A 12,478-nucleotide genomic window follows, 5' to 3' on the forward strand; every position below is an offset into this window, starting at 1 on the left:
CCGTTGGCAAAGGAGAAGGGGTAATGATCTACAGAAGACTCCTTTCAGCTGTAACGAAAGGATGCATTGGTGAAAAGCAGCAGCTCACATGTGGGGCATGGCTTAGAGCTGAGAAAAGGGACACATGCTCTCTGGAGAGCTGTTCTCAGTTCAGCTCAAAGGAGAGCGGAAACACATCACTAACCCAGAACTGAGCTTCAGATGGTTTTGACTTGGGAATTCAGTGTGACTTTCGACAAAGGACCAGCCCCTCTGAGGCAGTAGGGTCCTGGGAACCACATATTTCAGGGGAGTGACTACTACCAAGGCTGACCAGAATTTGAGGACCCCACCCTTCCACAAGTTATGGATTATTATTATTATTTTACTTGAGCAAGGGGGGTGTCTAGTAGTGAAGAGGGTGTGGTGAATAAATTGGACTTTTCAAGTCTTCCAGATGAACACTCAAAAATCCCTTGAGGTTTTTTGAGTTTTGAATTGGAACACTTTAAAAGCCCAATTTATCTTCAGGCCAATCTGGCACCGGTTGACACATTCCTGACTTTCCAGATGTGAGATGGACATGTAGATTAAGCCTGAAAACTGCACATTCTGTCTACTTCATGTCTTGAAACTTGCGACTGCTACTTTCCCTCTGCAAAGTGGTATCAGCGCATGAGTGATTAACAGGAGAGGAGAAATTTAGGAAGTGTGTGGGGGGGTGTCTAACCTTTCCCTTGCCTGCCATTTTCCACAATTCTCTTCCTAGTGGTTTTTATTCCAACCTATGCCTCCGTCACAAACACAGATCTGGGATGCCAGCTGGAAAATAAGTGGCAGGGGTGTGGAAAGTTGGCAGGAGCATGATTAAATTCCTTTCTCCAAACTGCCACTTCTGCCTACACATTGCTTCTTCTTGGTGCTGCTTTGCTCAGGAAAAGTGGTGCCCAGATTTCCTGGACGTGGAGTCGGAGTGCAGTGGGTAGTTCTGTCCTAAAGGCAAGGAGAGTTGTGCTCCAAAGCCCTGCCTTCTGTCCTTAATGCAGGCAACCACCTCCATTGTCCACCTCCTTCAGAACTAGTTTAAAAAACAAACAAGGAGTCACTTTTTACTTCAAGCAGACCAGGGACTCCTAGTTTACAGTGAAACCTCAGTTCTCGGACATCTCTGTTGATGAGCAATTTGGAACCCGAACGCCGACAACCCAGAATTAATTGCTTCCGTTTCTGAATGCGCCTCAGAATTCGAACAGCTTTCTCCATTTTTTCAATGGATTTTGCTGGCCACCCTTTGATCTTCGGTTTTCAAACTTTTCGGAAGCTGAATGGTCTTTTAGAATGGATTACATTCAAAAACTGAGGTTCCACTGTATTTGCTTTGAGCTAGGCCAGGTAGCAGAGCTGTTTGGATTTAGAGGGTGGGATTTTCACTTTTGCTTTTTTTATGGAAGTGGCCTGAGCAAAGACAATTCTTGGGGTTAAGTGGGTGGAGCAAAGCAGTGTGCTAACTCAGAGTGCATATCTTCCAAATCTCCAAAAGTAAAATGGGGTGGAAAATTGGTGGCATATTCTGCCCTCCCCCCACCCCCCAAAGCGAGAAGAATATGTAGAAAGCTGTAGAAAGTAGTGGCATTGATTTCCTTCCAATTCAGGATGTCCCTTGGAATTATAAGCGCATGCTTCTCCCCTTCTGTAAGTAACTCTGGAGAACCTTCAGACAAATGCCACTCCTGAACTTTGGTTAAAACTGGTATGTTTTTAGTGTATATGTTCGTGTGGATTATGATCCAGAAAATTTAATGCATCGTCTTCATGATTAAATGCTAGTAATTGGGGATTTAAAGTTTGATGGGGCAATTCTTTTTCCTTTTGTATAGCTCAGCAAGAAGATGACGAGTTTGTGTGCCAAATCATTTATGTGTTTTACCAGATGGTCTTCCATCAAGCCACTAGAGATGTCATAATCAAGGAGACTCGTATCCTTCTTCTATAGATCAAATAGTCCTGCTGCAGTGCTTTTATTGGTTCTACAGAATATGCAGAAGCTCTTATTTCAAGGTTTCATCACTATAGGTTCACCACAGACCATGCATTTCTATTTGAAATTGAATTGCTTTGTATTTTAAAGGTAAAGGTACCCCTGACCGTTAAGGTCCAGTTGCGGATGACACTGGGGTTGCACGCTCATCTTGCTCTCTAGGCTGAGGGAGCCGGTGTTTGTCCTCAGACAGCTTCCGGGTCATGTGGCCAGCATGACTAAGCTGCTTCTGGCGAACCAGAGCAGCGCACGGAAACGCCGTTTACCTTCCCGCCGGAGCGGTACCTATTTATCTACTTGCACTTTGACGTGCTTTCGAACTGCTAGGTGGGCAGGAGCTGGGACCGAACAACGGGAGTTCACCCCGTCGCGGGGATTCGAGCCGCTGACCTTCTGACCGGCAAGCCCAAGAGACTCAGTGGTTTAGACCACAGCGCCACCCGCGTCCGCTTTGTATTTTAGGATCATTTAAAAAATATATATAACCAACTATTTTCTAGAGATGCAGTGAAGCAATTGAAGCTAATATTGGTGTTGTATCTTAAGCTGCTATTTATTGAGGAGGAGTAACTCCTTTGTGGGGTTACTAGTTTGGTCCTCCCAGGATTCCTGTGCCTTCCCGGGGCAAATGTAATGACTGCAGCCATGCCTACCACGGAGATGCAGTGACGGTGAAAGTGTATTTGTTACTCTTCTGTGTGTCACGCAGCTTTCTTAAAAATGGGAGCTCTGCAAAAGTGAAAGGGCTGGCAATCCAATTATTCTGTGTTGCCTTCAGAAATGGCCCCACTTCACAGCTGTGTTTCTGTTCTTATAAGGGATAGCAAACGAAATAACATGCCTTCTCCTCTTCTGTCCACCCCCATCCCTGTCACTAATCTTGGATGTCTTCATTCACAACAGGAGGAGAGGCAGTAGGTGGTCAGTTTCAAAGGATGATGGCAGGAATAGCTGTGGTTTTTGATCTGTAGTTTTTGTTTCCAAAGCTGCTGCTGCTGCTCTTCTGTGAACTCTGCTGCTGACGCTGCGTGGGATCATAGCTATGGGTGGTATTCCGTTCAGTTTTACTCAGAGTAGACCAATCAAAATTACTGGACCTTAGTAATGTACATTTTGTTGAGTCTGTTCTGAGTAAATCTTAGTTGAATATCACACTATGTTATAACACTCATTTTTGCTCTGGAATAGAAGTTGTTTAGTGTAGTCAGGTCATTGTTGTTGTTTAGTCATTTAGTCGTGTCCGACTCTTCGTGACCCCATGGACCAGAGCACGCCAGGCACTTCTGTCCTCCACTGCCTCCCGCAGTTTGATCAAACTCATGCTGGTAGCTTCAAGAACACCATAGAATGAGCTTATTAGCATGTGTGCTAAACCATCTCCATAACAACTGTATTTTTTTTTGTATCCATAAACATTTACATGACTTTTTAGTAAGGCTGCAAGCTTTAATAAAATGTTCATATGATCTTAGCTTAATGAGTGGCGCTGGGAACATATACATATGCAAAACAAATGGCTGTTATTTCCGTTTTGCATGTGATGCTAGCATATCTTTATGCTTTCAAAATCAGTTACTGTGGGCGGTGATGTAATAGGGGATTAGGGAATGATCTGTATTCCTGCTTTCCAAATGTAATGAAAAGAAACACCTATTGGTTGTTTTGCCTTCTAGCATTGTTAATAGCAAGTCTATCTCCCTCTTAAAAAGCACACTCCCTTTTATTTAGAGTTCTCAGTAAAGGTAAAGGTAAAGGGACCCCTGACCATTAGGTCCAGTCGTGGCCGACTCTGGGGTTGCGGCGCTCATCTCGCTTTATTGGCCGAGGGAGCTGGCGTACAGCTTCCAGGTCATGTGGCCAGCATGACTAAGCCGCTTCTGGAGAAACAGAGCAGCGCACGGAAACGCTGTTTACCTTCCCGCTGGAGCAGTACCTATTTATCTACTTGCACTTTGACATGCTTTCGAAGCAGGAGCAGGGACCGAGCAACGGGAGCTCACCCCGTCGCGGGGATTCAAACCGCCAACCTTCTAATCAGCAAGTCCTAGGCTCTGTGGTTTAACCCACAGCACCACCCGCGTCTCAGTAATTTAATGTTAACAGATGTGTGTTTCTTCCAAGCCTTATGAAGATGGTTGAAGGAGCTGGAGATGTTTAGCCTGGAAAAGAGGACACTAGGGGGAGATAGGTTAGCCATGTTCAAATACCTTACGGGCTATCACATGGAGTAAGCTTGTTTACCCCTGCTCTGACAGGTAGGACCAATGTCTTCAAGTTACAAGAAAGGAGATTCTGACTCAATATTAGGAAGAACTTTCTGACAGTGAGAGCTGTTAGACGGTGGAACAGTCTCTCTCAGGAGGTGATGGACACTCCTTCCTTGAAGATTTTAAGCAGATGTTTGATGGCCATCTGTCATGGATGCTTTAGTTGAGATTCCTGCATTACAGGAGGTTAGACTAGATGATGCTTGAGGTCCCTTCCAACTCTGCAGTTCTGCGATTTATTTAAATTATTTCTTACCTACCCTTCACCACAAGGGTCTAGAATGAATTTAAAATGCTATGTTAAAATAAGTTTGAAACAGTTTCTTCACCCCTGGCATACACTGTTCACACCAAAATTGTATAGAACACTATTTGGAGGCATCCATAATTGCTTTACGTCCTTAACTATGTCTTTGTAGAGGCTCCAGCATATCTTATAGACCTGATGCATGATAAAAATGCTGAGATCCGTAAAGTCTGTGACAATACACTGGATATAATAGCAGTAAGTGACTTTTTACTTTCTTCCTTCTGAGTATTAATGAAAATAACAAGCACCTTTTTTTCTGAAAAGCAGTAGTATTTTCTGACATGTGACTGAAAATTATGTCAATTGTGTTGCAAATACGTTTCAGTAAAATTTGTTCCTCCTATTTTACTCAGTTATTTTTGCTTCCAAAATTATAGGTGCATTCAGAAAACATAGGATCGGTGGGGTCCTTTATTATGTGTTGCCTTTTGAAGCTTCTATGCTAGGTTATATGATTTAAAAAAACAATCAGTGTGTTTATTTTAAGGCGCTTTCTCCCGTCTTATATGGTGAATATTTTCTTATAAAAAAATAATTGTTATACCATGTGGATCAGATCAGATTGAAATATTAGGCAGAAACAGCAACTCCTGTGCACTGAAACACTGCCCTGAATATCTGTGTGCATAAAAACGAGTAAACTCTATTTTTTCAGATTATTTTTTTTAGATGCAAGTGTGTACTTCAAATGATTGTTTACAATATTTTAAGACTTGGGGATTTTAATTCATGCAAAATCATATTTATAGTCCTCAAAAATACTTAATTTATCCTTGCGAGGAAGTCGCGATCAGTGGTGTTTTGTAACATTTTTGCATGTATGCAGTTCCCCACCCCTGGATTATTTCACCTATTTAGTACTATGATATACCGTATTTTTTGCTCCATAACACTCACTTTTTCCCTCCAAGAAAGTAAGGGGAAATGTCTGTGCGTGTTATGGAGCGAATGCCTATGGGTGGCAGGGGGGGATCTGCTGCAGTCGTGAGTAGAGGATCCATGGTTCCCCTTCCTTCCCTCCTCTGTGGCTCGCTTTGCTCGCTTTGAAACAGCAAAGTGGGAGAAGAGCCGCTGAGTGGGGAGGAGAGAGGGACAGAGAGCCTGGTTACAAAGCACGGATCCACATGGATCCTCAGGATTTTTGCACTGGGTCACCCCAAATTCACCATCAGATCACATAGCATGTCCATGGCTACAGCTTGCACCAAAAAAATCACGCACCCACTGTTGCCTGGGGCCGCAGTGGTGCAAAAACGTGGTTACAAAGCACGGATCCACATGGATCCTCAGGATTTTTGCATTGGGCTACCCCAAACTCACCGTCAGATCACATGTCTGTGGCCACAGCATGAACCGCAAAAATCATACATCCACTGTTTCGTTTAGAATATTTTTTTTCTTGTTTTCCTCCTCTAAAAACTAAGTGCATGTTATGGTCAGGTGCGTGTTATAGCGCGAAAAATACGGTATTTCATGAAAATAAATGTTTCATATTTAGTAAGGCAGAGCTGTTTCTCCTAGACTTTGGGTTGTTTCTGTAGGTCATTCCTGTATAAATATTTGCACATAGCACGGTTGCGTCCCCTCTGTGGCTTTTCCAGGTCTCCGGGTCCCCCATCTTCTGGCTCCAGTAGCAGCTTACTGAGCCTGTGGCGATTGCCATCTTGCTGGCATTTTCTCTCTTCAGAACCTGGATCTTCTGCTCAAATCCACTCTGCGGTGATTAATGGGGTGAAAGCTTTGGAACCGATTTTAGGGCTGGAGAAAAATGGGGTGTGACTATTATGCGGTGGCAACGATTATGCGATGAAATACGGTAGTTTCAGAATGTAACGTACCATCTCCACAGTGTGTCTTCACAATATATTTACAAGTCCAACTTGTCTCTCTATTTCAACTGTACTTTATTGCCACAGGGCAGATAATAATACTACATCAGCCTAAATTGTTGGACAAATTGTGGTTAGAAGCTATGTGTTGGCACCGTTTAAGATAAATAACCCCAAGAAGTAAAATTCAAGGTGGCAGTTTTGTGATACAATCCTGGTGGTTTCAGGCATATTGTGTTTTACCACAGTAGCTGTGAGCTTATGTAATGTGCAAAGATATGTATGGCTGTATAACATTTCAAGTGGGTTTTTTCCCCCCCTGTGCTTCCAACTTACTGCATTGCAGCTTTAATTTAGTTGAGCAGTTGTCTTTAATGAACCTTATTACTGACCAGATTAAGGACCTGCCACGTTAAAGAAAAAAGGGGAATCTGTTTTCCATCAGACACAGCGAAACACAGAACAGATTTATATAGTTCTCTCTTAGCACCGAGTATTTTAATTAGATAAAAGGTGTGACGGAAACCAGTGACAAAGAGGACCCCAATGGATAGCACCCAGATTTTGAGAGGCTACTTAATGCTTCATAAAGTGTCAGTGGTTTAGTACTCTAGGGAAAGGTTTAGTCGTTCAAAAAGGATGGCACATACCCTGCAGAAATAATTTGTATATTTTCCATGATGAAGGTGCTAATAAAGGTAGAGGACAATAACAAGAACTGGCTAAATTTGCAGCAGGGGGAAGAACAGTATTTTCACTGCTATACATGCTCAAACAATGGTCTTGCCTCCCATGTTCTTATCTTCTGTTTTGGCTATTTGTCAGAAATCCCCACACATCTGATTCAGAAGGCTTGAAGTCACCCCCCACTTCAACCCTGCTTTCTGTGGGAATTATCTATGTCAGAGGTTCCCAAACTTATTTGGCCTACTGTCCCCTTTTCAGAAAAGAATTACTCAGCATGCCGCCACCTTCTTTAGGCGAACAAACAGAAATATGCAGTGACAAATTTGCATTCTTTTGTGTATCTTTATTTCTACCTACGTCGTACCGCACTACGTCCTATGTCCTCCATGCCTGATTTGCACACACACCATCCACCGGACCTCTGTGACTGCTCCTTTCCTTATCCCCATGACTGATCTCCAGTTTCAGACATCGTGATATATCGGAATATCACAATGTTTAACTGCTGATATATCACGATGTTGAAAACCGGATATCACTTAGCCCTAGTCTGTGTTTTTTTTTAGTATGCCTAAAATCCTTTGCTTATAAGGGGCTACCCCACATTTTGTCCATAAAATTGCTTTGCAGAGGTAACTACCAAGGAGTTACCAAAATTTACCAGAGTAGGGGGTCCATGGCTTGGGTTTTGAAAAATAGGGGGTCCTCAGTAATTGGTTAATTAGGAACCACTGTCCTACAACATCGGACGTGCAGATGAAACATGTACGAACAGATTTTCACAACTTGGCGAGGAGGTGGACTAGGCCCCAGGACCAGAGTCAAGCCTGCCTGTTCAGTCCAATCTTCCCCAGGGGTGGGGCCAGCGCTGCAGCTCACCTGCCATTGGCCAAATAGGCAGGCAAGCTGTGACCTACTTCTTGGGCCTGGGTGAAGCCAAAAAGTGTTCACCCACACCCAGGAAAATCCCTCCCTCCAGCACAACCATCAGATCCAGGGGGAGGCATTGTTGCCATCTCGCAACAGCGCCAGACCTGGCGGTAAGTGTCATTACGCAACAGGCGAAACATGTATGAACAGTTTTTCAGAATTCTATTCTTTATGCTTCCGCCAGCCCCTTAATTTTATTTAATGCCCCCCAGTTGCACTTGAGGCTTCTACTGCTCCCCTGGATTGTTCCAGAACCCCCCAGGAGGCGTTATTGCCAACTTTGGGAAACACTGATCTTTGTGATCAAGTTTCCCATGGGGTACTCAGCTGCGCAGCCAATCCAGCCACTTCTGTACCTGCACCAAACTGGACAACAAGTTAGGAGGAAATGGACTCATGGCACAAATTTGGCCTAGGGGCTGGAGATTCTCCCCACACTTTAAACAAACTGCAAGCAGCAAGCTGAGAACAAAACATTGACTTTTGCTCATGATTTGTTGGCAGAAAAGTAAAACCTGAGCCTGGGTTCACTCTTGTGGGAAGCGTATTGATTTTAGCTTTTAAGGTGCCTTTTTTAATTACCTATCCAAAAAGTTTAATAGCAAAAGTGAAGAACTAATAACTGTTTTTACTTTAAGACAAGCTAGTATTAAAGCCTTTAAATCTCCCAAACAGGAATATGATGAGGAATGGGCCAAGAAGATCCAGAGTGAGAAGTTTCGATGGCACAACTCTCAGTGGCTGGAAATGGTGGAAAGTCGGCAGATGGATGAAAATGAACAGTACTTGTATGGGGATGACCGGATTGAGCCATATATTCATGAAGGGGACATTCTTGAAAGACCTGATCTTTACTACAATGCAGGTAAGGCTGATACAGATAACATTAACTTCCCCACTGCACAAGCTCCCTGCAAGCATTTCATGGAGTTGATTCCCAGTATACCCAATCTTACAGAGAGGTTCAGCTAAAGTTAAGATATTTTGCTGGGAAAGAAAAAAACGTTGGCTTACATTAAGTTTGTTATTATAGGTAGCTGAATGCATGCTTAGCAACTGGCATAAGTTCATAATTCACATGGTTTTTACAGTGATAAAGTTAAATTAATACATGCACCATTATTTTATGATGCAATCACGTTGCTTTTGATATGTATATTAATGCAATATGGGTGGCACTCGACCATGCTTTACTTTGAGTAGACCCACTGAAATTAATTGACCATGGTCACGTTCATTAATTACATTGGGTCTACTCTGCATAAAACTTAGTTGAATACCACCCTGTATCTCTAATACTACACGTTAAACTGATTAATTTTTAAGAGCGATCAGTTTGATAGGCAATGTTTTTCTTTCAAAATGTATTTTAGTACAGTGGTACAGTAATACCTCCGTGAACGTACGCCTCATCTAGCGTCCATTCCGGTGAATGTCCGCGGCAAACCCGGAAGTACCGGAACAGGTTACTTCCGGGTTTGCCACTCGCGCAGTGGTTTGCCACGCTTGCGCAGACACGGCACTTTGCCCTGTGTCCTTTTCAGCTAGCGGCCGGGGCTCCAGAATGGATCCCAGCCACAAAACAAGGTACAACTGCACCTCGGTTTAAGAACAGCCCTGTTTAAGAACTACCGTGGACGCTCGGGTTGCGAACGTGATCCATGCGGGATGCACGTTTGCAACCCGCAATGTTTGCAACCCGACCCGCGCATCTGTGCAAAGCGTGTTTTAGGATTTTTGCGCATGCGCGAGCGCCAAAACCCGGAAGTAACCCGTTCCGGTATTTCCGGGTTCGGCGCGGTGCACAACCCGGAAACGCACAACCTGAAGCGTCTGTAACCCGAGGTATGATTGTATTCGGTTTACGAACTCCGCAAAACTGGAAGTAGTGTCCCAGCTTGCGAACTTTATCTCGGTCTAAGAACGGAATCCGAACGGTGGAAGGGCACCAGTGGTGGGAGGCCTCATTAGGGAAACCATGCCTCGGTTTAAGAACGGTTTTGGTTTAAGAACGGACTTCCGGAATGGATTAAGTTCGTAAACAAAGGTATCACTGTATATAAAAGAGGCATTGGATTTTCAATACATTCTCAAAAGCCTGTGGAAGGAGATCTTGACCCCCCCCCACAAAGGAATGGTATAATAATAGTTTTGTCAGCTGCCTCCTGCAAAACACTCTCGCCAGGAATGGGTCCACAAAGCTGCCCTATTGACCACGGAGTTGTGTCACTTAACTAGGATGGGGCAGAACATGATGGCAGTGACTTTGGGGTGGTATGACTGCAACAGTGGGATCAATGAATTGGCTGTGCCAGTGTGCCCTTGCCACCTCAACTGCACCTCTGCCCTACCCTCCCCATCATGTTGGTAAGCACGTTGGGTATGCACCCCCCCCCCCATGCTTGCTTTGATTCTGAGTCTTAGTTGTGAAAGAATGCAGTGGTAGGATATTGGACTTGCAGGTAATTGATACGCAAAAGGAACTGAGACTCACAGAGAGCAAAACTGAGCTGTGAAGACTCCCACCTGCTACATACTAAAAGCCCCAACTATAGCATTGGTCAGTTCAGTTGAAATGAGATGGTATTGCTGCGAACAAAATCTTGCCTCTCAGTTTCTCACTCTTACTCACCACCTTCTTTGTCACACCTTGTTTATGCTGAAAGCTTTCTTAGGGATCTCTGCGTTGCAAGGGAATTTGTGTTTCTTTACTAAGGCATCCATTTGTGCTTAATTTAGGGTAGAAAGCATGTGGATCTGTTTATCTACTGCTTAGTAATGAAATTGTAACCATCCCCTGTTGGCCTGTTCTTTAGATGCAAATTGCAATTGTGGTAAATAACAGTCTAATACCCGTGGGCTGGATGCGGCCCAATCGCCTTCTCAATCCGGCCTGCAGACGGTCCGGGAATCAGCATGTTTTTACATGAGTAGAATGTGTCCTTTTATTTAAAATGCATTTCTGGGTTATTTGCGGGGTGTAGGAATTTGTTCATTTATTTATTTATTCAAAATATAGTCCAACCCACCACATGGTCTGAGGGACGGTGGACCGGCCCACGGCTGAAAAAGGTTGCTGAGCCCTGGTCTAATGGGAATTGGTTTAAATTGTTTATATTGATAACTGCTGGGACTGAATTTTCACAAGTTTGCCAAGACTTCCTAGGTTAGGGTAGGGTAGTGGTCAAAGGGTCAGACTAGGTTCTGGGAGACTAAATCCCCTCTCAGGCTTGAAGGTGACCTCAGGACAGTCCCTATATCCCAACTTAATCTACCTCACAGGGTTGTTAGGAGGATGAAATGAAGAAGCATATACACCACCTTGAGCTCTTTGGAGGAATGGTGGGGTGTAAATGTAATAGTAAATAAAAATGGATAAACAGCACATTCAGCCTCTACCTCTTCTCTTTATATAGAAGGACTGATAGCACACGATGGAGCAGTGAGTCCTGATTTCTTCGGTGATTACCACCTTCAGAATGGAGACCTTGTGGGTCAGCATCATTTCTCCAGCAGGTAAATTGATTCTGCAAAAGGCTAAGCTTATATTAATTCAAACGTTATCAATGTCACATCTTAAGCTTTGGATTTGTACATTTTCAAACACGTGTTTCAGGGTAGGTGCGATTCTGTACTCCATCTGCTGCTTGAGGGGCTGTAGGATTTGATGGAAGCCCTATGTGAGGAGAATATGGCAGACATTCTCTTTCTGTATCTCTCCAGCCACCCAGTGCATGACGGAGTATAACTGTCAAGTCAAGCCACTTTTAAAAAGCATAGTATGGGAACAAAGCTGCAAAGTAGAAACCATTCACCAAACTTTACCATTTTGTTATGTTGGAAGCCCCAGCTGTCATTTGAATCCTGGGTTTCTTCTAACAGATTGGTATAACAAAGTATTTCTGATAGCTTCCCAAAATCAATAAAATAGAACACAAAACCAGACCACACAATTATTTCCGTGCTGTGACAGGCATTGTTATTTGGAAACGGGTCTGTATTTGGAGTTTTGATTTACTTAACAGAGATGGTTTCAGTAATTTTAAATGAGTTGTTAAATATAAATTTCTCTACTGCTGTTATTATTTTTTAACTAAAATCTTTCTACCTAACGGACAGCATTATTGCTGATGCCCTGGGCTTCAAAAAGCCACTCGGAGTAATTTTAAGCATTGAGCTGAAATGGGTGGTAGTGGCACGTTTTGCAACACTTTCTTCTACAAAACGACCCTCCCTTTAGTGATTTCCCACATCCTTTTAAGAGAGGTTCTTTGCAAGAGTGTGTCAAGGAAGAGAGGATGGGCTTTGTCATTGATGGTGTGCTCTCCCGTCCAGCCACACACCTGATTAAGTTAGGTGAGATGTGAATGAGAAGACACATTCAGAAGTGCATCTCCCTGTGTATATCTTAGCTCGTGTAGCCATGTGTGTTATATGC

At 43.5% G+C, this 12,478-nt stretch overlaps 1 protein-coding gene across 2 annotated transcripts in view; it reads left to right on the forward strand.

The window, feature by feature from the left end:
• KIFAP3 (kinesin associated protein 3) overlaps nucleotides 1-12,478 on the forward strand; it is an 81,027-nt gene that overhangs the window by 49,629 nt on the left and 18,920 nt on the right. For both annotated transcript variants that reach the window (XM_081012128.1, XM_081012127.1), the window contains exons 16-19: nucleotides 1,857-1,955; nucleotides 4,704-4,789; nucleotides 8,716-8,905; nucleotides 11,457-11,556. In XM_081012128.1, coding sequence (XP_080868254.1) covers nucleotides 1,857-1,955; nucleotides 4,704-4,789; nucleotides 8,716-8,905; nucleotides 11,457-11,556 — 475 coding nt within the window. The remainder of the gene's footprint in view (nucleotides 1-1,856; nucleotides 1,956-4,703; nucleotides 4,790-8,715; nucleotides 8,906-11,456; nucleotides 11,557-12,478) is intronic.

This window comes from Podarcis pityusensis (genome assembly GCF_964106645.2).
Source record: "Podarcis pityusensis genome assembly, chromosome: 6".
Lineage (NCBI taxonomy): Eukaryota > Metazoa > Chordata > Lepidosauria > Squamata > Lacertidae > Podarcis > Podarcis pityusensis.